This window comes from Canis aureus, chromosome 12 (assembly GCF_053574225.1).
Source record: "Canis aureus isolate CA01 chromosome 12, VMU_Caureus_v.1.0, whole genome shotgun sequence".
Taxonomy (NCBI): domain Eukaryota; kingdom Metazoa; phylum Chordata; class Mammalia; order Carnivora; family Canidae; genus Canis; species Canis aureus.
Genome location: NC_135622.1, coordinates 27,861,064 through 27,888,294, shown reverse-complemented (window position 1 = coordinate 27,888,294; position 27,231 = coordinate 27,861,064). Strand labels below are relative to the sequence as shown.

Here is a 27,231-nt window from a genome sequence, read left to right as displayed (position 1 = left end):
TACAACCAACATTGTTCACCATATGCTTCTCTTCTTTTCTTTCTCTGATGTCACTTTAGGATTTTACCTGCTATAAACTTGCTGATGTCTTCCAAATCTACTATCTAGTTCTAACTTTTCTCCTGAGTTCCAGACACATTATCATCTGTCCATTGTACATCTTCATTTGGGTGTCTTGCCAGTAGCTTGAATTATGGCTAAAATGGTACTCCTTATACTTCACCCTGGAACTGAGAACTCCATATTTCTACCAAAAATACTGAGTAAGGAACCACTGTTCACTCATTCTCTAGTACCAGGAAATTGAGAGTCACTTTGGACTACACCTTCCTCATTATTTCCCATATCTAATTTCAAGATTCCCTGACTCTCACTTTTCCTAATTCAACATATCTTGTATCCATGCTTTTCAAATGGATCCATTAGTTTTTAATGTAGTTCTATATGTGTTTGTATGGCTAAATTGAGAGTCACTTTGGACTACACCTTCCTCATTATTTCCCATATCTAATTTCAAGATTCCCTGACTCTCACTTTTTCTAATTCAACATATCTTGTATCCATGCTTTTCAAATGGATCCATTAGTTTTTAATGTGGTTCTATATGAGTTTGTATGGCTATATGAACACAAGTGTTGCATATGTGTAATGGAAGCTTTACACGAACCTGGAAATATTATCGTTCTTTTTTAAAGAAAGATTTATTTATTTTTATTTGAGAGAGAGAGAAAGAAGGAGGTGAGGGGAGGGGCAGAGGGAGAGAATCTCCCTCCTTTTTTTTTTAAATTAAATAATAAATTTATTTTTTATTGGGGTTCAATTTGCCAACATACAGAATAACACCCAGTGCTCATCCTGTCAAGTGCCCCCCTCAGTGCCCGCCACCCAGTCACTCCCACCCCCCGCCCTCCTCCCCTTCCACCACCCCTAGTTCGTTTCCCAGAGTTAGGAGTCTTCCATGTTCTGTTTCCCTTTCTGATATTTCCTACCCATTTCTTCTCCTGAGAATCTCCCTCCTGAGCAGGGAGCCTGCTGTGGTACCAGAACTCACCACCCTGAGATCATGACCTGAGCCTAAATCAAGAGTCAGATGCTCAACCAACTGAGCCACCTAGGATCCTCTCATTCTTTTTTTTTAGAGATATTTATTTATTTATTTATTTATTTATTTATTTATTTATAAGGGACACATAGAGAGAGGCAGAGATATAGGCAGAGGGAGAAGCAGGCTCCTTGAAGGTAGCCTTGTGTGGGATTGAATCCCAGAACCCTGGATCACAACCTGAGCCACGGGTAGATGCTTAATCACTGAGCCATCCAGGTGCCCCCCTCCTTTTAAAAAACTATTTATTTATTTATTTATTTGAGAGAGAGTGAGAGAGAGAGAGATCACAAGCAGGGGGAAAGGGAGAAGGAGAGGCAGATTCCCTGCTGAGTAGGGAGCCCAACACAGGACTTGATCCTAGGACTCTGGGATCATGACCCAAGCCAAAGGCAGATGCTTAACTGACTGAGCCACCCAGGTGCCCTCCCCTTATTCTTAATATCATTTATGCATATTGGCAAGCTAATAAAGGATAGAGAAAAACCATACAACCTTGTTTTGGTTTTCTAAAGTAACACTAATTACAGTTATTTATGTGAGGTTTTATAATTTGTTCCTAATTACCACACATTAATGATTAAGACAATACATGTGTGTCAGATTTACTTCTTTTAGTAAGTTTTATTATGACTTATAATAATGTATTAATTGTTATTGTTGTTAGTAATATAATACTGTAGTTTGATCACAACTTTTAGAACCTTGGAACATTGTTTACATTCCAGAGAAGAAAGTTTAGATTTACAGTTGTCTCATAGTTACCAAAGTTGTTTATCCCATTTTAGCTAGTAAAACTTGATAGCAGGTGAAATTGAATGAAACAAGAATGCTTAAGCAATTTAAAAGTAGAAGAGTGAAAGATTGGTTAATTATCAGCACAACGTATTAATATAATTTATTATCACAATTATAGGGCTTCTAGGTACTACAAAAAGCAGAACTCAGACCAAAGTGCCTTAGTGTTACTAAATCAAACTCATTTAGCCTAAAAAACACTCTTTACTATTGTTAAGGACGACCAGTAACAGAGAATGCAAGGAATTGACATAAATATAATAATATGTTATAATTACCTTAAATATATATATATATTTATTTTTTTTAGCTTAAGTATATTTAAAAATATATATGTATACATAAATAGTAAAAATATATATTCATGCTTTCCTTTCTTGAGGCTCAGTATTTCATTCAAGAAGCATTTTACTAGACTGATCTCACTGATTGGCATAAAATTCTGTTGAAGCAGAAAGGATATCTTCCCTTCCATTTTGAAGATGATCAAACTGAGGTCCCAGAAACTTACAGTATTTGATTAGGAGTCCATCAGCAACTTAAAGACAAGCTGTTAGAACGAAATTCTGGGCCTATGACTTCTCATTCCAACTCCTGTTGCGCATATTTAGTTTTCTAATGCCTCAGTTACTTAACCCATCTGTAATATGGGTAGAATCTTTTCAGTAGCCATAGTCAGTAGCCCTGGTCTTCCCAAGATTGTTATCAAGAGTAATAATGAAACTAATTGGTAGTTTGCAAAGTATAGGGTGTTCTTTAAATAACAAACAATATTATATGTTAGTGTCGGTTCCATTAGACCTTGCTCACTCTCTTACAAAGAGAGTAAACATTCATTTGGAATTACAAAGGCTCAGCACATTCTCAGCAAGTGACTATGAGTAAAGGATTGGACTCCTCCATGTACATAGTACACGTGGACTGTCAACACATCACAAGTTATAGACTCCAGAGTCAAGGCTGGGTTTCCAGTAACCGAAAGTCAGTGATAGAGGGTTGCCCTCTTGCCATGTGCACCAGTTTTCGTTCCTGTGTGGCAATGAACAACTTGGGCTGGGCAACTGATTTGAAGTAGTGCTTACTGCCATGACGCTCCCAAAAGAAAAGAAGGTTTGTCTCATCTCTGATAGTTTTGGGTGTCTCAGGCATCTCCTATGATAAGGACAGCAGAGGTATGTTAGAGAACAAGATTCTAGACAAAGAACTGAAATGCAATCCCTTGACATCTAGACTTTGTGAGAAATATAGCTCTTTAGGACTCTGACTCTGAAATATAATGATATAGATTCTTCATTCATTTGTTCATTCAGCAAGCATTTATTACATGACTATTAGATGTGTGGCCCAGTCTACACATAATAGTTAATTTCCTTACTTAACTGGAGAGAAATCCAAATTAGTCATGAAGATTGCCAATGACACTAGTGTCTCACTGTATCCTGGCAGGTAGAGTAAGACACTGTTCTTGTCCTGCCTTCAACATGAGGATAAGACATTTTGCATAAAATCTGAGCACTAGCAATTGAGACCTCTAAACATTTTGACCTCTAAGTGTGCAGATCATATCTTTGGGAAAATAATTTATTATTAGAGATGTTTATCTCCATGTTTAAGCCAGCAATTAAAAGTTTTAAAAAATCCCAAACACACACATACACTTCCAGGTATATCAGCAACTGGCTCTTCTCAATATAATTTTTGACAATTGTGATCTCTTTAGGCTGTATTATTCTTGAGAGTATGAATGGAATAACAATACTTTAATGGAAAAGTGAAATTCAAATTTCAACTTGAGATGCTTCTACTGTGTTCTTTTTAATTTAGAGAAACTTCTTAAGGGTTCCTGGGGTTTTTAATGTCAACAAAAATTTATTTCACAAACCCATTCCTCTCCTAGTTTTTTCCCAACTCAGTATATGTATTTTCTTCACACCCTGTTGGTTCTATCTCTAAAACATCACCAGTTCTGTCTACTTATTTCGATCTGTCTCACTACCCCAACTCCCATGACTATTATTATTATCTCCTAATTGAGCTCTGTGCTTTCTCCAATGTCTTCCTGCCAACCTATTCTCCATTTTAGAAAATATAAGTGAAGTCAGGACACTTCCCTGTTTGAAACCCTTTCATGGTTTTTCATTGTACCTCAAAGGAAACCTAAATGCAAGGCTCTGCAAACAATAGCCTCTGCTTATCTTTCCTCCTTCTTACAGTGCCCTGGTTCTAGAGTGTTCCTTCTGATTTCTGAAGCTGGCTTTAAACTCTTGAAGCTCTAGGTCCTAGATATGCTCAGATCCCTCTGTTTGGAATGCTAACCCTCACTCATCCCCTTCCATGTCATGCTCCTTCCTATCATCAGATCCCATTTCACAGGGAGCTCTGCTCTTGCCACTATATGTAAAGAGCACTCTCCCATTTTTCTTTATCTCAGCACCCTGTTCATTTGCTTTATGGCATCTTGTATTTTTTGCTAGTTGTTTGGCTTGTCTACTGTCTGTGTCCTCAAGAAGACCAAGTTCTATAAGGCTAGGGACTTTGGCTTACCATGGTCTACATAGTTGTTGGCACTATGTTTGAAAAATAGAAGGCTCTCAATAAATAATGCCTGTTGAATGAATTCATGAATGGAGCTACTGCCCTAGTCTGTAGAGATTACTTTTACCTCATTTGATCCAGGTAGAGAAATACATGCACCTACAAAAATCCTGGTTGGATTTGGGGGTTTGCATTATACATTTACTAAATAAGAGTCACCTATTTATCAGTGGAGTGAGCATCTAAAGCTACAGTGGGTGTGTTTAGGTGTCTATATGTTTGAGGGGAAGGTGGTAGTGGAGATGGGGCTGGGATGAGGGATAATGCTGACACCAATGAAGAGAGAGGTAATAGAGTCAAAAGGCCAGGGTTTGAGTCTTGGCTCGTTTTTTTTGCTTTGTGCTCATTGACAAGTGATTAACACTCTCTGCTCCTAGTTGGCTTATTTGAGTTTCTTGGAAGAAGGCCCCATTGTCCTAATGCCTACCATCACATAGGTCAGATGGTAGATGTTAGTAAGATGGATGCCCTGGGTTGGAAGGTGACTAGGGTCAGGCAGGGTAAGGAAAAAGAAGGAAGAAGGCAATTTACCTTTTATTCACTCTTGCCACCTCCATTTTACTTTCTCATAGATCCTGCCTAGAAGTGCCTCTGGGGATAGGTGAGAAGTAGCATGCGGGGGCAGGTGGGCAGGTAGAAACTGTGTTAGGAAGGGAAAAGGACTGTGCCACCCTGCTAGGGGTATCTGCCTATTGGAATCATTCACAAACATGGGATGTAAATGAAGGTAAATTGGAGACTGAGAACCACTGACCTTTAGCAATACAGGTTCATCTTCATTTTGGGCACTCACAAAGAGTCGAGTTTTTGATATTCTTAGAGTCACAGGAAGTTTAGAATCTTCTGATGTGTAAGCTCCCATGTCAAACTTCACTGGCAAAGAGAAAAGTCAAAAAGGAAGTAAATCCATTGTTATTTGAATGAAATCAAGTGTTATGTAGATTGTGTGTATGTGTGTTTGTAGTTAGGTCTCCAACTATGGTGTAAACACCAGAATGGAATTCCACACATCTTTGTATCCTTCACAATGTCTGCTACATTTACTAGGCAGGTAAATACTTGGTTAATGTCTTTAGAATTTTCTGTGTTGAATGAATGCCTGGGGGCTGGCTATTTGTTGAATCTCTTATAATTACATTAGTGGGATAAGACCCTTCAACTTATGAGCTCATGAGTTTATAATAACCTAAAATGGAGGGGTTTAGGGAAGCTGATATACTCATGTTGCTAGTGCTAGTGAAAACTAGTTGCTTTCCTTAGAGAACAGTGCTTAATAAGAACTATATGATTATTTATTCCTAGGAACCAGGAGTTCCGTTTTTGGGGTATGCTCCAAAGAAATAACCTCATAGGGAAAAATTATATATACAAAGATATTTGCAGTATAGTTACTTAGAGCAAACCCAAGGCACCCAAATAGCAACATGATTGAATATTCTAGTGCCATTAAAATGCCTGGGTGGCTCAGTTGGTTAAGTGTCTGCCTTCTGCTCAGGTCATGATCTCTAGGTCCTGGGATTGAGCCCCTCATGGAGCTTTCTGCTCAGCAGGGAATTTGCTTTTCTCTTTCTCTCCCTCTGCCCCTCCCCATCACTTGTTCTCTCTCTTTCAAATGAATAAAATCTTTAAAAAAATGGCAAATATGTATGCTATTTCAATACGTGAGGAAATTATGTGAAATTATATTAAGTAGGAAAATACAGCACAAAATAATTTGTAAATGTCAAGGAGTAGAAAGCATATTATCTGAAGTATGTCCAATCAGAAAAAGCCCTGTTTGTTTTTTGCAAAGTAGTCTCTTTGGAGTTCTGAAAATAATTTTGTATACTGAGGGCATGTCCTGAAGCTAAAATACATACACCATGGAGATTGGATTTGTGTGACAAAATTTCTTGGATACTAAATTTCATCCTCCAGAACATATTGTCAGCTTATTGGGTGTTTTGCTTCACAACTGTGTTATCAAAGATGATGATTCTTTTCAGTTTGATGATACTTGTAGGTTTGAGCAGCAGGCTTTCTAATGGGGAATGATTGCTCCTATTGGCTTCTGGGTAAATTTGAATAAGTCATTTAATATTCCTGAGAGTCAGTTTCTTCATCTTTAAAACCAAAGATAAGAGTGTCTGAGAGAATCAAAGGAGCTACTTCATCAGAAAGCTTTATATTCGGTGCTCTCAAAGATAGGAAACTTCTCTCTTGTATAGCTTCCTGATTTGGCTGAAGCTCCCATCCTTGCCTAGGATTTTACTGGGGATGTTGTGCTTCATCCAATTCAGTAATTATACTGAACTATACTGCATCCTACTGCAGTAACTATACTGCAAATATCTTTGTATATATAATTTTTCCCAATGAGGTTATTTCTTTGGTGCATACCCCAAAAATGGAACTCCTGGTTCCTAGGAATAAATAATCATATAGTTCTTATTAAGCACTGTTCTCTAAGGAAAGCAACTAGTTTTCACCAGCACTAGCAACTAGCAACATGAGTGTATCAGCTTCCCTAAACCCCTCCATTTTAGGTTATTATAAACGCATGAGCTTACAAGTTGAAGGGTCTTATCCCACTAATGTAATTATAAGAGGTTCGACAAATAGCCATCCTAAGAATTGTGCAAAGCTAGGAATCTAGAGAGGTTTATATTTTGAAAGCAAAAAGTTAGAAAGAAATACAGAAATAAGAGGATGGGAGAATGACAGAGCTGTACATTTACCTGCATCATCCAAATTCTGTAATGCAGCAGTCATGAGGTAATTTCCTCCTGTTTGTCGAACTATACTTTGATTGAGGTTGTCATTCAGGATGAATTGGGATTTGATGATCCTTATATAGTTGTATTTTTCATTGTTATGGAAGTTGTATGCTACTGATCTGGGCTTCATGATTACTAAAACCATTATCACAAGCTCAGATTAATGTCTATGAACAAACACAGGTAATATATCTGCTCTAATACAAGTATCAAAATTAGCTATGGAAGGGACATTAGGAATATTTCAATCCGGGTGAAAAAATTGAGAAAGAAGTGAAGTTACCCAGTCAGCAGAAATAGTTTCTAGGATTATCTTTGTGGCTACTTATTTCTTTTTAAACTTCAATTCCTTAGGCAGTAATTTTTTAAAAAAATATTATTTGTTAAATATTCTCATTTTGGTTGTTTGGAGGTTTCTAAGAAAACAGGAAGACTGCTAACATTCACATCTACATTTTTCAGATGAATACACTCTAAGGAAAAAAATGAATATATTAAGACTTATATTTGTTACTGAGGATATAAGTCTAAATGTCTACCCCTCTTTCTGAACAGTGGTATAAATCAACAACTTCACAAATCCTCATGGTTCTGAGTAATTTTATGACTAGGAATCTATTCTAAGGAAATAGTGATAAAAATAAGGATATAATATGGATATTAATTGTTATATATTTATAATGTTGAAAAATTGGTACTCTAGAATGCCTTTGGTATATTGCTAAGTGAAAAAAAGCTGAATATAAGATTGTATATAATATAATCCTCATAATATTTGTTTATATGTGTGTATGTGCATGGAAAAGACTTTAAGGACATACCATAGTGCTGGCAGTGGCAAACTCTTAGTGGTAGTATGAATAATTTTTATTTTCTTTTGCATTTTCTTTCATCTTCCTATTTTCTAGGTGAATGTGTATCAGTGTTTACCTGTTACTTTAAAAAGCTATTATTGGGCAGCCCGGGTGGCTCAGTGGTTTAGCGCCGCCTTTGGCCCAGGGCGTGATCCTGGAGACCCGGGATCGAGTCCCACATCAAGCTCCCTGTATGGAGCCTGCTTCTCCCTCTGCCTGTGTCTCTGCCTCTCTCTCTGTGTCTCTCATGAATAAATAAATAAAATCTTTAAAAAAAGCTATTATTTAAAACCTATTTATGTTTCATGTAGAGGCTTATACAGTAGAAGCATGGGAGAATAATCCTGACTGTTAAAATCAGAACTGAATTTGGTTTAAACCTCTTCTGCTTATACACTATGTGACTTCTCTAACTGAGCTTAGTTTTAGTTTCCTCCTATGTAAAATGAGAATATTAGATTGTTGTGAAGTGTAGGGATAATATAGCCAGTAATAAATTAGCAATGTTGGTAGTAGTAAGAAAGGTAGTAGTAGTAATGGGAGTAGTAGTAGGAGGAGGAAGATGAGGAGGAATAACAAAATCTAATGTTTATTGGGTATTTATGTTCCAGGCATCATTCTAGTCCAGGAGCTTGCAAGTATAGATTCATTTCATCTTCACAAGTGGGGCCCTGATTATCTCCATTTTACAGTAGAGGAAACTGAAGTATAGAAAGGTTAAGTAACTTACAAAGGAGCATAGTTATTATCTGGAGGAACATAGCTTATGAGTAGTATGTAACTGCTTTCTGTCACAAGGATAAAAGGCACATGACCTTTACAATATGGCCACAAAATGCACCCATGAGGAAGTATTCTGTAGGCTCAGGCTACTCACTGCTGCTCTCTTCCCACTGGAGAAGGACAAAAATTAATTTTCCTTCCTTGTGGTTACTAGACTGATGTCTGGTTGCCCCCTTATTACTCTTATTCTAGGTTTTATTTTCTGCTAGCTCTGTTTGCTTAAGAATGGAAAACAAAGATATTATTTGTACTTGACCTCTTACCTTCTTCTGTGTCATTGGCAATGTCTTCCACGTCATCATCGGTGATGAATTGACTTAAACTCAACCGTCTCTTCTTTAGAATCTTCCCATTGGCTGCCACCACTACCACATTTTCCTTGAAGGTAAGCTGGGATGTCTTTGAGATTTCAGAGGTACTCAGAGACATGCAGTCCTCATGAAGTGGGTCACAGCTCATATCATAGAAGGATTTCTATGAGGAAGGAAAATAGAAACTGAAGGGCTATATGTGGTCATAGGAAGAGATCCCTTTCAGCAGAAGTTTTATCTAATAGATTTAGTGAAAAGGATCTCTATTCCATCAATCTTCTCCCCTTTCCCTCTCTCCTTCCCTCCTTCCCTCGTCCTCTTTTTCTCCTCCCCTCCCACCTTTCCCTTGGAAAATCTGTTGAGCATGGAGAATGTCATCAACAATTAGTGTAGAGAGACAGTTGGTCTCACTTATAATGAAGAAATATTTGTCTCTGAACCTCTAGTGAGGGCGAAACAAAAGCTTCTAGGATTCAAGCTATTGCTGTTTTCTCCTGGTAGAGAAAATACTGCATAAGAATAGTAACCCCATAAGAATTGCAGTCATTTACTTACCTGATTCAGAGAGAGATGGTCAATTTCAGAACTGTATTCTTCATTTTCACTGTCAAACAAGATAATGAGAATGTAATTCTGTTTGTTACATCTCTGCAGTTGTTTTAATGACCACATTAGCTTTGGTAACACACACGGTCATTACTGCCATCTTTGAAAATTAAGGATTTCTATACGTATACATACATATGTGCTGTAATTTGTGCCTCACTAATTTGGAATTAGTAATCATCAGTAATTGTCACTGAACTGTACCTGTGCTTTATCTCTAAAAATGGGGCTTGGCTAACAAATTGAAGGGTTGTAGTTGAATTTCAAGGAAAAATGTTAACCTCCTCAAGAGGAAAATGCTTTTGAAGCATTAAAATTTTTAAATAATGTTAACCAAGTAGGTCATGTGTTCTACACTACTTTCATGTATTCACTTAAACAGATGTAATAATGTACACTTGGGAACTATCCAGGCAACATTTTGATAGCTTGGTTTGTGTTAGTATATACTAATAGATAATGGGAATACCTTGTTTGTTTAAAGTATCCTATAATTTAACATTTTATTCATTTACCCTTATGTCTGAATGAGTTTTGACTGTGTGTGTGCATTCACATGCTCAAATTGCTATGGAGCCATTACCTATTCCAGACTGAGATCCAGAAGTTTTCCCGAGAATGATTTCTCTCTCTGACAGTCCATTAAAACCCATTACAATATCAGAGCATGTGAACCTGACTGAGGCTGTGTCTAAGTAGATGTTGAAATTCATTAGTTCGGGATCCCTGGGTGGCGCAGCGGTTTGGCGCCTGCCTTTGGCCCAGGGCGCGATCCTGGAGACCCGGGATCGAATCCCACATCGGGCTTCCGATGCATGGAGCCTGCTTCTCTCTCTGTGTCTCTGCCCCTCTCTCTCTCTCTCTGTGACTATCATGAATAAATAAATAAAATCTTAAAAAAAAAAAAAAAAAGAAATTCATTAGTTCTTAGGAGACAGTAAAAATAATTTTTCAAAAAAAATAATTTTTCTAAAATGGCTATCTCCCTGTCAGTGTCATCTCAGTGTAGCATGCTAGAAGCTTACTCTTTCTGGATCTTTGCTGAATCTGTCCTGACTTCAGAGGTAGGACACATCTCTATTTATGCTTCTGCCAGTCTGGCTCCATGCTAGTTACTGTAATACTAGGTAGATTATCATGTACCTTGATCTCCTCATTAAATTGCAAGAGATAGAACTGATTTCCTACCTGTAACAGTTCTTCAGGTCTTCAAAGAGGTCAGGAACTTTGGCCATCTTGATTTCTGCAACAGAGAACATGAGTGGCTGTCAGCTTAGCCAGCCACTGAACCAAATACCTGCAAGTGGAATCACCACTGCTTTGTGCTTCTTGAGAAGCTTAATGAATGACTTAGCCCACACTCAGCATTTTCCCCATTCTTCTTTTCACTCCCTTGTGTTATCTGCATATGTATCTGCCTCCTCTCCTAGATTGCAAACTTCTTTTAAAGCTTTGATATTCTCTATGTGCTCAACCCAGTGCATTGTACACAGTAGGCATCCAATGAATGCTTGATAAATTAAAGAAAAAACCTACAAGAATGAGGTATTTGCCTTACATAGATGTAAGAGAGAGACAGATTTGGAAATTTCTAGTTTTCTCTTAGTAATTTTGGTAGTAGAGCCTCCTTCCAAGGGAAGGCTCGGCTGCACCCACAATGCCTTCATATGAAACCAGTTCTTCTGTTCCTCAGTTCCTCATCAGTAGAAAGAATTATTTTCTGAAATCTGACCGTGATTATAACTCACACACCAAACCAGGCACAGACAAGAAAGGAAGGAAAAGGCTTGAACTTCAGAGAAGGCAGTTTGAGAGACAATGGCCAAGGAGAAAAGCAAAATATATTTTAAAAGTCAGAGATGTGATAAGGACAATACCTTTGCTGACTCGAGACAATGAAGCGACTCCCTCTCTGCCTGGATACTTAGCCCTAGTCAGACTACTTCGCCTTTTGTCTTCTTGGAGTAGGCGTGGTCTGTGTGCGTCACAGGGGAATTTACAGGGAAGAATTGTATTTTTTTTTTTTTATCTTCCTTTAACTGGAAACTGGCCAAATAACGACAGATTACATACTTGATAATAGTGTTGTTTACAGAGATTCCAGGACTTCCTAACTTGGCTCATTTATATGGCTTTGCTCTAAACAATTATAAACATGTAGTCTTAGAAAAAGGGAAGAAGGACAGGAAATTTAAGTTTCTAAAAACATAGTGGTGGCGAGGAAGAGAGAACTCCTAAAATCAGAATTCTAGGTGGTTGGAATTAAACAGGAACTTAGGAACTGTAGTTTATGTTTTAGCTTAATTTGTTTTTTGTACCCCAGCACTGAGTATGGATTGATGGAATGCTTGGCAGCCCCTGGCAGATAAGGATTGGCTATGAGGGAAGATGATCTATCTTTTCTGAAGAGGGAGATTTGCTTGAATAGGCATAAATCACTCTGAGAATGGGGAGACAACCTCCTGGTTAGGGCAGGGTAGGGGAGAGAAATGATAACTATAAGAAGTCTTAGTCCTCTTACTCCTCTGAATATTGTTAACCCATTTCCTACAGAAGTGACAGGGCTTTAGGAGAGAACTCTCTGCTCTGGCCATGTTATAGCAAAGTGGCTCTCTATCAGGACCCAAAGGAAGTCTGGTCTTTTCTAGAATAAACCTAAGGTGTGTGAGGATAGCTGCAGACTCAGGGAAATATGGGCAAGCCCTGGCCAAAAGCTGGTAGCTGGATTTGAGAATAGAGGTTGAGGGAAGGGGAGGGACTTTTATATAGGCACTACATCAGTGTTGCCTGGCTGTTATTATCAAAGATTTTATTGGCATCTTGAGGCTGGCCCAGTTCAGGTGGTACAACGTCAGACTCTTGGCAGATAAATGTTGAAGGTTTCCTGATTGGACTTTAAGCCATGTAAAAAGAAAAAAAATTTTTAAAAAGATTTTACTTATTTATTTGACAGAGATATCCAGAGAGCATAAATGGCAGAGGGAGGAGAAGCAGACTCCCCTCTGAGCAGGGTGACTGATGCAGGGCTCCATCCCAAAACCCTGGGATCATGACTTGAGCCAAAGGCAGATGCCTAGCCAACTGAGCCACTCAGGTGCTGCTAAGCCATGTAAATTTTAGATAAAGAAAATGGATGGAAAAAGAGGGTAGAGGAGAGGAATAAAAAGGTAAAGAGAGAAAGGTGAGGCACTGCAGTGTAACATGGTATAAAAAGGCAAAACTGCTCAGAACTGGGAGTAAAGTGGCTGTGTGAGTTGGGTAGAGTATTTTCTCTAGTCTTATTTAACAGCAAGTAGGGGGATCCCTGGGTGGCGCAGCGGTTTAGCGCCTGCCTTTGGCCCAGGGTGCGATCCTGGAGACCCGGGATCGAATCCCACGTCAGGCTCCCGGTGCATGGAGCCTGCTTCTCCCTCTGCCTATGTCGCTGTCTCTCTCTCTCTCTCTCTCAATCTCTCTGTGTGATTATCATAAATAAATAAAAATTAAAAAAAAAACAACAAAAACAACAAGTAGGGGTTGGTTAGATGTTCTTTAAGGTCTAGCCTAAGTGCAAAATCTCTGATTCTGATGCTATTAGCCAGTCCAGATCCTCTTGTTCATAGACCTGGTCACAATAGTTATAAACAAGAGCCACAGAAATAATGTATCCTAGACGTAGGCAATGTAAATTTAGGACCAGATTGGGACAGATCTTGCGTGTCTCTGGAAGGATCCTTGTTTGAATGGTGATGGTAGCCAATTTTCTATGTCTGTGGTTCTCCTTCAGGCAATACAGATATTAATCCTGGTTATTCCTTCTGTGTCCTGGAGATCTTGTGAGGGCTATTACCAAGAAATAATTGCAAACCACATTATGAATGTGGGCTGCTATGGAGATGCAACTAAACAAAAATAATAACAATGCTAATGATAGCTTCTGTCACTTGGGAACCTATATAGTCATTATTGTAACACCTTACTTCACTGAAGAATATATAGTTCTTATGAAAACATTGCTTTGAAAATTTTAACAAGGAGGACATTTTCAGGTGAAGGCCTCCCTTGAAACCCTGAAGATATTTAGTTCCTGGAAGGAATGTATAGCACCTGTTTGGTAATCCAGGAAAACATCCTTGGTCCTACCTTTAGTGGTTACACCCATCCTGGCCTATGTCCCTCATATAGAGAATTGGAATTCCCCAAATATGGTTATTGACTTTCTCAAGGACAGTTGGAATTTTTTCTAGATAGCCAACTTAGGCTGAGATTTCACTAAACTTTTTCCTTCATATGACCTTTTTGAAAATTGGCTTTTAAAGGGAGCAACATGGATGAGGTTTAGAGAGTGGGAGTTCTCACTTTGGGGGAACCTACTTTTCTGTATGTATGTACCTATACTGACTTGTAAGTAAGTCTCATCACTAGACCATCTCTACCTAGGGAATGGAGAGAGAAACATGCTAGGTAGAGCTCTGTTGGAGCCCAGGAGGTCCTTGGGGGTTCAAATACCCATCTCTTGACTCTGAGGAGGCTTCAGTAACTGTTAGTCAATTTCCACCCAGATCATATAGAAAAAAAAAGTTTATTGTGTACTTATTCAGTGCCAGAGTTTTTGTTAGACATAAGCATTTTTCTTTCAGGATTCACCAAATTAGATACAAGATGAGATGATATATTTTGGTAGGTAAGTGGATACACTTTATTAGCCTGGAAGTTGTAGGTATAAAGAATCATGGTGGTTCTTTTCATTTGAAAACTGCTTTATACTTCACAAAGAGCTCTCACTTGTATTGTCTCACTGGCTCCACACTTAACCCACAGAGGTAGTTGCTATCTCTTTTCACATCTGAGGGGCCTTGAAGAGGTTAAGTGGATGGTTGTCACAAAACTGGCAGAGCCAGCCCTCTAACTTCGGGTTTCTGTTCCAAGTCCAATCTTGACTTTCTAGTGCATTTAGGTGCTCAAGTCTCTTGCCTCCACCAAATGCCATGTGATGGGGCTGAAAGAGATCATTTTTGAAGGTCTTGTCAGCCTCAAACACCCTGTCATTGATTCTAGGATTTTTTTTGTTGTTGTTGTTTAAAAGAAAAGATGAAAAAAGAAATGATTTGAAATATCCCCCCTCCCTCTCTCCTCCTCCACCAATGAAATCTCATTTTGTTCTGTGACATACAGGAAAAGGATAGAGGTGGTCAATGTAGTTAAGTGCATGGTCAGTGGTGGAGTCTGGATACAGACTTTAGCCTACTCTTGCATTGTACCATGAAGACAAGAGAAGATCTTTGGAACCAACTTTAAAATCATTGCATGTAGTTGGATCTACAGCATTGCTTGAATGAAAAAGTAAACATAACTCTTCACTATGAATTTTTCAGGGGATGTAATTATTTGTTTTCAGGTTGTGGAAGTCCTCTTCAGAGGAATGAAGTGTGCATAAACCATTACATACAGAGACAATTGAGCCTTTTGTCTCATCTCATCCTATTTAATTGTAACCTGCTTTTAAATTCTGTGACGGTTAGTGGGAAGGAGGAAAGGATCTAACATAGTCTTCCAGGTATTATAATACATTTTCTCATTTAATCTTCTCATCAGCCTTGTGAGGTAGGTATTCTTATCACATTTTATAGAAGAGGAAGTCAAAGTCCAGGGAGATTAACCAATCTGTCTAAGATTTTGAGGTTACCAAATTGCTGAAATGGGATTCAGATACCAGAGCCTAAGACTCAAGAAACTACTGGGCTCTTTTTCTTAGTATGACCTCTTCCTTTTCTTTATTCTTTTAAAAAAATTTAAAAAGATTTTATTTATTTATTCATGAGAGAGAGAGAGGCAGAGGCACAGGCAGAGGGAGAAGCAGGCTCCATGCAAGGAGCCCAATGTGGGACTCGATTCCCGGTCTCCAGGATCATGCCCTGGGCTGAAGGCAGGCGCTAAACCACTGAGCCACCTGGGCTGCCCCCTGAGTTGATTTCAAGTTTCATTTAGACCCATTCTTTTTTTTTTTTTTTTAATTTTCTATTGAGGTATAACTAACACACCATGTTATATTAGTTTCAGGTATAGGATATAATGATTCTACAATTCAATATATTTCTCAGTGCTCATCAATTTAAGTGTACTCCCTTGCCTTCTCCCTTGGTACACTGTCTTTCTGTCTTTTACAGATGCACTTAAAATCAGAGTTCATTAGGGAGGTTCTGTGTGACCACAGTCATGTCTATACCTGTCTCTCATTTTTCTTCTTGTTGGCTAATTGTGATTGCCTAATCAGAAGAGCATTTTAGAGAAATTCCTGTTTCTTTTGAGTCATTTTCCTCATGGAATCATAGTTGTCTCTGGTCTGAACTTGTTTCACAATTAATAAAAAACTTGGATTACTTTTCTGGATTCTAAAACATGATTATTAAAATTGCTAGGGAAATATAAAAAATATAAAAAGAAAATAAAATCCACAAACAAATAACTAGAGGTATTCAATATTACTACCTTGGTGTATTTTCTTTCATTTGTTCCTTTTTTTAAGGCATATATAGCTTTGTTTTTATACAAATGGGATACTCTGAGCATTTCAATATTTGCTCCTCTGAAATCTAGGGAATGTATATGTGGTAGATTCTCCTTACCAAAAATCCATTTGTAGGATTACTTGATAAATGTCTGTCTTCATTTCCTAGTCTCCCTTGCATGGGTAAGGGATATATGGTTCCTTCTGGCCAAAGCGTGAGCAGGAAGTGATACGTGATATGTTATACTTCTAGGCTTATGCAATTGAGGGCCACTGTATGCTTCCGTCATCTCCAGCTTCCTCTGATGCAGCAATTTTGGAAGTCACGTATTCCAGATGGTATGGCTACAAATGGATGAGGTATGGTTGCAGATGTATGAGACTAGAACAATCTGCATTTATCTTTGCATGAGTGAGAAATCTTTATTTATTTTAAAAGATTTTATTTATTTATTTGATAGAGAGAGAGAGAGACAGAGAGAGATTGAACAAGAAGGGGGAGTGGCCGGCAGAGGGAGAGGGAGAAGCAGGCTTCCCGCAGAGAGGGAGCCCAAAGTGGGGCTCAATCCCAGGGTCCTGAGCCAAAAGCAGACACTTAATTGACTGAGCCACCCAGATGCCCTGAGAAACAAATGTTTGTGTGACGTCACTGAGATTTCAGAGTTTAACCTAATCTATTCTGTATACTATGCAGTATAACCTAATCTATTCTGATTACTACTGTGTATAACTATCTTTCCCTTCTCCATCACAAACTCCAAGGTGACATGCACTTTATCTCAAATTTCTTCTTTCATATAATCAATTCCTTCTTAGACAGAATTGTGTCTAGATTAGTATTCCTCTTATCATATTCTCTACTCTCTGAGAGATGATTTTCAAATCAAGTGAATTAAAAACCTAATCAGATGCTTTCATTTTGGTCAAATTCTGATCCCAGGTATAAAGATATATTTAGTTGTGAAAATAAAAAGGCCAATAATAAACTGTTAACATCCCAGGTGGAAATCATATAATAATTACATTAAACATCTAACATTTGTATGGCACTTTATAGTTTTTCAAAACATTTTTTCTAAATATCAGTATAAGCATTCACTATGATGTGAAGCTGACTTATGGATGCAAATAATTAACAGCAAAGGTCCAATGCCCAGTGCATGATTCTGTTCTCCTTCCTTTTGGTATGAATTCCTGGGTACTGGGGAGGATGGACCCCTGGTTAGAGCAACTGTGGCGCAGGACAGGGAATGGCAAGTGTGGTACACAGTGTGGTTGGAAAGGCAAGAGACTTGGATCTGGCTTTGACCCTAACCCATTGTTGTGTGACCTAAAAACATTTCTATACATCTCAGAGCTGTCCTTATCTATGAAGGGAAAAGATTGGACTGAATGACAGCTGGGATTTTTGCAGCCATGGCTGTTCATCCCACACTTCATGACTACCCTGAACCTAACCATATCTGCTTCATGGTACTTCTATGCTCTTGAAGTATTGTGTTTGGTTACATAAGGCTCATCCTGTATTCATTCCTTAATATTCTTTTGTAGGATCTTTCTCTGTCACATGTACAGTTGCGTTAGAAACAGATACATGCTTTTTCATTACTTCAGTGGCCGATTTGATTTGTCACTGAGTATAAATAGAAACAAGTTCCAAAAAAAAAAAAAAAAAGAAACAAGTTCCATTTCTAGTACAGAAATATATAACAGTCACTGACAGAAGGAAATAACAACTTTACTCCATTGATGATGACTCAGGCTTGATAGAGATGAGAGATCATCTGGGGCCTTGCCTTGGTTACCTTTAACAGAGTTTAAGTTTCTGAGTCAGAAAGGCTAGACAAGTTTTACAGTATTTTGATTAAAAAAATGAACATCCAGGGAAGAGATGTGATCTTAACTTTCTCTTCTCTACTGTGCTCTCCATGAGATCTTAGTGCAGTCCTCTGTAGATCATTATATCCCCTTCATAGTTGCTCAAAGGCACTATAGCTCCCCTGGGAGAGAAAGAGCAGGCTGAGAGAGCCTGGACTCAGGAGCAGGACCTAGGTAGGGGCAGAGGAGAGCAGGAGTTTCCACAGAGCAGAGTTGCAGGAAATCTTACTGAAGCCAGCTTGGCAGTCTGCTTCACAGTGAGGCGTTGTATCAGAAGCCATGGGGAAAGAGGTGGCAAAGAACTCCACCTGCCCTTAATAAGCTCTAAACTTGTGGAGAAGACCTGTGCAGATGACTACAGTGCAAGCAGAATAAAAGAAGTCCTGTAATAGAGGCACAGCAGGCAGATGGGAAGGGAGAGGCTGAAGCTAACATGGAGAATTATGGAAGACTTTACAGAGCCTGCATTTTAGCTGTGACTTGAAGTGGTAGGTTTGGATAGTGGAGAATGGATGTTCCAGGCTGAAGAAATTGGGTGAGTAAAAGCATAAGGCATAACATTTCATGTCAGTGTCTCCTATTGCATGGCCTTGGCAAGTTACTTAACTATTAGAGCTTTGGTTGCCTCATCTGTAAAACTGGGCTAACAATTCTTCATAGGGCTTTGGAAGTATTAAATGAGATTGTGTTTGTGAGAGTATTTAGTTCAGTGTTAGTTTCCCTTTCTTTGTCCCCAAGTGTCCAACTTTCTCCTGATTCTTTGCTCAGGCTGTGCCCCCTTTGGGAGTTATTCTCCCCTCCCCCACCCATGGAATTAGACCTTTCTTTGCTCTGCTAGTCCAGGCTCATCCTTGACATAGAATGGAAAAAAGATTTGCTGCAGGGAATTTCAAATGTAGCCAACCAAAAATCAGGTTATAGTTATAGGAATTCTAAGTAAAATGCAAGCTTGTCCATAGTGGTTATAGTAGATTGGAATAATTATTAAAGGCTATCAGTTCATGCTGTCATTCATAGGTGAGGAGCTTTGATCCAGGAACATGCTTCTGGAGCAGGAGACTTAGTGGTGATTAAGACAAACAGGGTTCTGAGCCTCATAGAACATCTCTGCTTGTGGAGAAGCATGTATGATCATAGTTGTGGTGGTTTTTAAGAAAGGGTAGTGTGGGATGCTTTGGAGATATATGCAGGGGGAGTGGAAGGTGGGGAGGGAGGAAACTTAAATTAGTCTGAAAGGTCACGGAAAGTCTCTCTAAGAAAGCAGCATTGTGGATGGAAAAGGTAAGATTTAGCCAGATGAAGGTGCAGGTAGATGTAGGAAAAAAGATTCGTGTCTCAGGCAATGGGAGAAGCATGTGCATAGGCCCTAAAGGGGCCTATGGGGCCTTCTATGTCCTAGAAGGACATTGGTGTATTAGAGAAACTGAAAAGGGCCAGTGTGGCAGAAACTCAGAGACTGAGAGGCAAAGTGGCAGGAGTTACGGCTGAAGAGGTAGGCATGGTCAGGTCATGGACAGCCCTGCAAGCAGGTTAAGGACACTGAGTATATCCTGAAGGCACTTTTGAAGTGTTTTAAATAGGGGAGGAGCAAAATTAGTTTTGTGTTTATAAAAGATCTGTCTGGATTCTAAAGAGGAGAGAGCAAATGTGGGGAGAAGGTTCATGAATTATCTGGGTGAGAAATGAGGATGGCTTTGGACTCATGTGGTGGCCGTGGAGATGGAGAGAAGTGGATGCATTTGAATTATCAGAAGGGTCGAATCATCACAGCTTGGTGATTGGTTAGAGGTGGGATGTGAGGAAGATAGATGTCTCGAAGAAAAGTGCACCTTCTGGGAGATCCCTCGGTGGCTCAGCGGTTTGGCGTCTGCCTTCGGCCCAGGGCATGATCCTGGAGTCCTGGGATCGAGTCCCATGTCGGGCTCCCTGCATGGAGCCTGCTTCTCCTTCTGTCCCTCTGTCCCTCTGTGTCTCTCATGAATAAATAAATAGAATCTTAAAAAAAAAAAAAGTGCACCTCCGTAGACGTATAGGATATTTGAGTTATCCATATTCTGGAAGCAGTTGTGTGGAACACAGAAGCACCATATTCTGAGCAAAATGCCTGCAGACTTAGAGGAAATGGCATGGATTGTGAGGATCTCATGAAGCAAATCCCATGGGAGTTGCATGCATGAAATTAGAGCTTGGAAGAGGCAACGAGCTAAGGCATGGAGTCTTAGGAGTGGGCATGAGGAGCAGGGGAGAGTGTGGAGGTGAGGCGTGTTCCCGAGTCAGAGTGTGTGCATCCAGGAATGGCAGACAGGGTGACTAGGAAGCAGAAGCCAGGCATGTCCGGAGGAAACGTGGAATGTGGTATCCTGGGAGTCAAGAGAGTGGACTGCCTGGGGCATCCACATAGAGATACAGTTGGTGTGCCACAACCTCCCCAATGCAGCCAAATCACGATGAGCTCTCTTTTGGCATACCTTTTTGCTCTTTCCAGCTTCTTCTGACCTTGGTTCAGCACTGTCTTCGATCGCCAGTGTCCTATTCTGTTCCCAGATCTTTCCTGACTTGGAGGAAAGAAATCACCACTTAGATGAAAATCTTTGATGCAAAATTTCCAGGACCTATATGGTGCAACTTGCAGATGTATTTATGTTTTTTAAAAGAATAGCTTGGAAAAAGCATGGCTTTACTTTGGGCCTGGGAATTTTGCTTTTGTGAGGGCTACTGACCCACTGAGAAAAGTAAATACATGGGTATTAAAGTAAAATGAGATTTAAAAATTTAAAAATTAAGACCAGGCACTATAACACTATTCAATACATGAATAAACAACCTTTAAAAATATTATTTATTTATTCTGGGGGGCAAGGCAGAGGGAAAGGGAGAGAGAGTCTTAAGCAGACTCCGCACTGAGCGCAGAGTCCACCATGGGCATGATCTCACGACCCTGAGATCATGACCTGGGCCAAAACCAAGAGTCAGATGCTTAACCCGCTGTGCCACCATGGTGCCCCTTGAATAAATTTCCTTAAATTCAGTTCAGACTAGAGACAGAAGAGGAAAGAATCATTTAACAAAATATTTAACAAAATATTAAATTCCAAATGAATAAAAGGCTTAAACATACAAAAATGGCATAAAATTAACAGAAGAAAATGAAGTCAAATTTATCTAATCCTGGGGAAATATTGGAGACAGAGCGTTATGTTGGAATAAGGAGAAAAGATTGGAGAAGTAGATGGGGTAGGAACAAATTGCAGTGGGCCTTGCTTAGTGTAATGTCTGGACTTTAATTTATGAGCAATGAGGAACACCTGGAGTGTTTTAAGCAGCGCAGTGACAAGTGATGCAGAAAAGTGTCATGGTGGTGAGTTTAGCGGATTAGTCCAGGAAGTGAGTGAAGCTGGGAGATTGCTCTGCTCCTCCTTGTGAAAGGCAGGAGGATCTAGACTGAGGGAAATAGACATTGGATGATGCCACAGTGGGAGTGCACCTGAGAAGCCCACGCAGGGAAGGAAGAAATGATGCAATGTGTCCTGGGTGGACAGGCGAGCAGAAAGAGGACTCTAGGATGACATTCTATAAATAGCCTTGAGGAGGAAATGGTTTGGGGAGGAAAAGATGATTTAGGCTGTAGACGGTTTGAGTCACCATATAGGATAGGCTGCACTGAATAGGTAAGCATTTCCCCGATTTCTCCATATCAGTTAGTTCTGCTTTGTCCTCGGGCATTAGAAATTTCTCTAGAACTGAACTAGTGGCCTTGCAGAGTTTGGAAAGAAGGAATTCATAGAAACAAAGTAAAAAAGAGGGGAAGTGACATATTCATTGTCTCATTGGTTTGAGGGAAGAAACGGGATTTCCTCAAATGTTGCCCGAGAGGCAGTGGATTACGTTTAAAAGTCAAACTCCACTATTGGAAATCAGAAGGGGAAAGTGTGGATTGATTAAGAAGTAGTGTTTGGGAAACAATAAGCCATTTAGAAAAATTAAGAATTAAAAAGTTACATTCTCTCCTTCATACTAAGTTAAATTCCAAACAAATAAAAGCTTAAACATACAAAAAATGGCATAAAATTAACACAAGAAAATGAAGGCAAATTTATCTAATCCTGGGGGAAAATTTCCTTAGGATGAATTATTTTCTTTCTTTCTTTCTTTTTCTTAAGATTTCATTTATTTATTCACGAGAGATAAAGAGAGAAAGAGGCAGAGACACAGGCAGAAGGAGAAGCAGGCTCCCCTCAGGGAGCCTGATGCGGGACTCTATCCCACGACTCCAGGATCACGCCCTGAGCTAAAAGGCAGACACTCAGCCACTGAGCCACCTAGGCGTCTCTCTTAGGATGAATTTCTAAAAATGGAATTTAGGGTCCAAAGGTTTATGGTACTCTATTGCCAAATTGCCCTCCAGGAAGCTTGTGTCCCTTTTTACTGCTACCAGCATTGTCTGAAAGTGCCCATTTTCCTATACTTTTCACCAGTGCTATTTTCCCTTTAAAAATATTTCATTAATTTCCTGCTTATGACTTTTACATTTTTTATTGAAGGAGTTAAACTTTCATGTTAACTTTTAAGAGCTCTTCATAAAGGGCAGCCCGGGTGGCTCAGCGGTTTAGCGCCACCTTCGGTCCAGGGTGTGATCTTGGAGTCCTGGGATCGAGTCCCACGTCAGGCTTCCTGCAGGGAGCCTGTTTCTCCCTCTGCCTGTGTCTCTCATGAATACATAAATAATTTTTTTTAAAAGCTCTTCATAAAATAATCATGTAAACCAATTGACACAAATGAAGCAAATATGTTTTTTTTTCCATTTTGGTCTGCATTTCAGTTACTGGGCAGCATATGCATTATGATTCTATTTTACAAAAACAAAGAGGACTGACTCTATATCCAGCAGCATGTCAACAATAGAAATATTTTGGTAGTGGGTTTACAGATTTGTGATTTTCTTATTTGGGATTTTCTTTATTTTAAAAAATTCCTACAACAAGCACATGTTACTTTTGTCATTCTTTGGTAAAGTCTGATTTAGCATTTTCTGTCCTCATTCCTCAGTCTCATTAAATGAAGACTTGGGAAACTTCTAGTGTGTGCCTGACCTTAGACCTTTTAGAATTTGGGTGCTGTTTTCCTAGTTCCATCTTTTCTTCAAGTAGGGGTAAACATTTAAAACATGTCCCAAAACATCAGAAAACATCTTGAAAAATTGAAAAAAATCTTTCTCAACTTTCTTTCTTTCTTTTTTTTTTAAAAAAGATTTATTTATTTATTTATTCATGAGAGACAGAGAGAGAGAGAGAGAGAGAGAGAGAGAGAGGCACAGACACAGGCAGAGGGAGAAAACAGGCCCCATGCAGGGGAGCCCGACATGGGACTCGATCCCTGGTCTCCAGGACCACATCCTAGGCCGAAGGCAGAGCTAAACCACTGAGCCACCCGGGCTGCCCTCTTTCTCAACTTTCTATGAAAATTTTATAAAGAGATCTTCCTCTAGCCTTCAGTTCCTAGGAGTATTCTCTTCTGGGCTCCTGAAGTTTGTGGGGTTGGGATGTGAGCTTCTCTTTTTATTGGACACTTTAATGGCTTTTTGGGGTAGTAGACCCCTGTATAAAGTTCTTCCATTTTGTCTCTCCCCAGCTGAGCAGCCTCATACTCAGTGTTACTTAATATTCTGGGTTGCCTTAATGCATTCTCTGTTAAAGTCTAATTTAGCATTTTCTGTCCTCACTCTTCAGTTTCATTAAATGAAGACTTTAGAAAACATATAGTATGTGCCTGACATACCTTTTAGAATTTGGGTACTGTTTTCTTAGTCCTTCCTCTTCCTCAGGTTAGGGGTAAGTAACTTCTGTTGCATTCCTGTAAAGATGAAGGTGATTTGAGAAATGGGACACTTGTAACTTTGTGAAGCAGCCCACTTTACAGCTGGAAATGTGATGACATTCATGAATGTGATGACATCTGTTATGTACTCTCCTAAGTCTTCTCTAACTGTTCTTCACACAGCGTATTTCTTAGACCCCCTCATTGAGGTAGTTACTCTGAGCAGTGCAGGGTCAGTGTGCCCGGGGCTCTCCTGAAATATAGTAGACTCTTAAATACTTAGGATGTAAAGGACAATGTGGGTTGGCCTTTCTACTTCTCCTGGATTGGGTCTTAGTTGATCTCCAGTGGAGCAGAGGTGAACCAGATTTTTCTTTTTTAAAATCCTCAGGAACTGTGTCTCTAGAGGCAAGGCCTGGCCAAACCAGCTTGTAACTAATTCCATTTACTTTAAAAAGACAGATCAATCAAGCAACAAATATTTTCTCTATGACTGGCACTGTTCTGAGTGCTGAAGAAGATACCAATATTACCCTAGGCTCTCTGGACCTTATTATACACCTATAAGAATGTCTACAGTGAAAAGGACTCACCATACTAAGTGTTGTTGAGGATGGTGGAGAACTAGAACTTTTATACATTGCTAGTGGGAATCCAAAATGGTATAAACAGTTTGGGAAACAATTTGACAGTTTCTTAGAAAGTTAAACATGTAGCTAGCTACCATATGACCTAGCCCTTCCATTGCCAGGTTTCAATTTACCCACAAGGAATAAAAGCATATGTTTCTGCAAATATTCCTATAAGAATATTCATAGCAACTTTATTTGTCATTTCTAAAAATGGAAATAATGCAATTTCATCAACAAATAAATGAATAAACAAACTATGGTACATTCATACAATGGAATACTATATAGCAATAAAAAGGAATGGACTAATGATACATGCAACAATACGGATGAATCTCAAAATAATTATGCTGAAAGAAGGCAGGCATGAAAGAGTACATACCATATGATTTCATTTATATAATATTCTAGAAAATGCAAACTCATCTATGGAATGGAAAAGTTATCTGGTGTTGGGGTGCAGCGAGGGGGAGGGAAGGTTATAAAGGGGTATGAGGAAACTTTTTTTGAGAAAATTTTTGGAGGTAATGCTTTTGTTCATTATTGTGAGTATGGTGATAGTTTCAGTGGTATATGCCTATGTCACAATGATCCAATTATATACTTTCAATTTGTGCAGTTTTTTGTTAAAAGACTGTTCACTGAGGGGGGCACTTCACAGGATGAGCATTGGGTGTTATACTATATGTTGGCAAATCAAACTTCAATACAAATATAATATATATATATAAAAAAATATATAATATATACATACATATATATTCAATACAATATAATATATATATATACACATATATATATGTTTAAAAAAAGGACTGTTCACAGAAAAACAAAACAAAGACTCTCTGACCCTCATAACTCTGTGGGTGTAAAGGAATTGTAGTATTGGAATTGATTGTTCCAGGAATTGTAGAACTGGAATTGATTCCAGTTTCCTTGGCTCCTGTTCCCTTCTGACCAGTAACTTGGGGGCTCACCCTGCAGATCTCACCTGGCTTATCTTAGAGTCCTCTGTGGCTGTCTCATGTCTGGTAGCTACAGTTCCCACATGGTACCACCCCTGCCGTTGCTGAGGGCAGCCTGGATGCTTTAAGAGGGCACAGCCCTGGCCTTGCCCCTGGGACCGACAGAGAGAGCTGGTGTCTACACCAGAGGCCTATCTCTTCCGGGGGGGGGGGGGGGTTTGTGTATGTGTCCAAGTACCAAGGCTATTCTGCATTTGTGCTGCAGAGGGAAGAACACATCCACTGCCTCCCTCTGTGCCCTGGGTACTTCTATATCCATGGCTCACAGAGTCTGGTGAAATAACTCCTACAAGCCCCTTTCTCCATGATTTCTGCCTGAGCAAAGGCATCGACTAACCAAAAATGCCATGTTGTTTTCTCATGGCTGATTCCTCTGCAGGTTCTCCCACCCCTGCATACAGATCAGCTCATGCCAGAGAATGACTTCCTGCTGCTTGCCCCACCCTGTCATCTGACCTGCTTGGACAAGTTGTATCCAAGCACCAGTACCACCTAGGCCTCAGCAGGGTGCTCCCATTCCCTGGGGAGGCTTGGTTTCTCTGGCAAGCCCCAGGTATGGAAGACTTTCCCATTTCCCACTGCCTCTTCCTAGGTTCCAATCAGTGGAAGAATGGCAGAAGATAAAGAAGAAGGAGGAAGGAGGGAAGGAATAGACATTTTCCCCTTCCCAGAACTGTAAATCAGACTGAGCAGGGGAAGGCAAGAAACTTTGAATTAGGTGTGAAATTGTGTTCTTCCTCTTGCCCTCTCCTCACCCATTCTCATCATGAAAAGTTTCAAAATAAGACAGGTGTAAAGAATGGCACAATGGACATCTGCATACTCATCTTCCTAAGCCAAGAGTCCTCAGTGTTTTGTCATATTTGCTTCATATGTATGTGCATGTGTGCACATGTGCGTGCGTACACACCCACACAGAGGCAGGCGAATGTTCGGCTGGATAAAAAATTCTAGGCTGAAATTAGTTTTCCCTTAGGATTTTGAAGGCATTGCTCCATTTTCTTTTAGTTTCCAAATTTGCTGCTGAGAAGTCTGATGCTATTCAAATGCTCAATTATTTCCATGTTGCTTTCTATCTGGAATATTGTAGGATTATCTCTTTATCTCCTGTGTTCTGAAATCACATGGGGTGGGTCTTTTTTCATTCATTATGTTAGACACTCAATGGGAACATTACAATCTGGAAACTCTTGTTTTTTCAAGTTCTGAAGAAACCTTATTAATTATTTGATTAAGTGACTTTTCTCTCAGTTTTTTTTTTCTATCTTTCCTTTTTTTCCTGGAATCTCTATTTTCACCTTTTGAGACTCCTGGACCTGTCCTCTAATATTCTTATTGATTCTATCCTCTCTTTATCCTTTTGCTTTACTTTCTGAGAGATTTGCTTAACATCTCTAATTCTTTTTTTTTAAGATTTTATTTTATTTATTCATGAAAGACAGAGAGAGAGAGAGAGATTGAGAGAGAGAGAGACAGAGAGAAAGGCAGAGACACAGGCAGAGGGAGAAGCAGGCTCCATGCAGGGAGCCCGATGTGGGACTCGATCCCAAGACTCCGGGATCATGCCCTGGACTGAAGGCAGGTGCTAAA

General features: G+C 39.4%; 1 protein-coding gene and 1 long non-coding RNA gene across 3 annotated transcripts in view; one reads left to right on the top strand and one right to left on the bottom strand.

Moving 5' to 3' along the window:
• Positions 1–1,701: 1,701 nt before the first annotated feature.
• IL1A (interleukin 1 alpha) lies at positions 1,702–11,066 on the bottom strand. Of its 2 annotated transcripts, XM_077843266.1 has the most exons (6): positions 10,994–11,066; positions 9,755–9,803; positions 9,152–9,362; positions 7,213–7,386; positions 5,250–5,368; positions 1,702–3,052 (listed from the first exon to the last, which is right to left on the bottom strand). In XM_077843266.1, exons 1-6 carry the CDS (start codon positions 11,062–11,064, stop codon positions 2,855–2,857), a joined length of 822 nt encoding a protein of 273 aa, XP_077699392.1. In that variant the 5' UTR covers positions 11,065–11,066; the 3' UTR covers positions 1,702–2,854. The 2 variants fall into 2 exon arrangements, with proteins under 2 accessions (XP_077699392.1, XP_077699393.1); XM_077843267.1 differs by lacking the exon at positions 7,213–7,386.
• LOC144280843 (uncharacterized) overlaps positions 9,183–27,231 on the top strand; it is a 49,547-nt gene continuing 31,498 nt past the window's right edge. The window contains exons 1-2 of the long non-coding RNA XR_013349247.1: positions 9,183–9,273; positions 16,546–16,652. This is a non-coding gene — a long non-coding RNA (uncharacterized LOC144280843). The remainder of the gene's footprint in view (positions 9,274–16,545; positions 16,653–27,231) is intronic.

Excerpts from the sequence above, each read along its gene's own strand:
- IL1A (XM_077843266.1), bottom strand. The coding sequence starts at position 11,064 with ATGTTCTCTGTTGCAGAAATCAAGATGGCCAAAGTTCCTGACCTCTTT. Across the intron at positions 7,387-9,151 it reads TGCCAATGACACAGAAGAAG|TAATCATGAAGCCCAGATCA; the intron begins GTAAGAGGTCAA and ends TAATGGTTTTAG. Across the intron at positions 3,053-5,249 it reads ATGAACCTGTATTGCTAAAG|GAGATGCCTGAGACACCCAA; the intron begins GTCAGTGGTTCT and ends TCCTTATCATAG.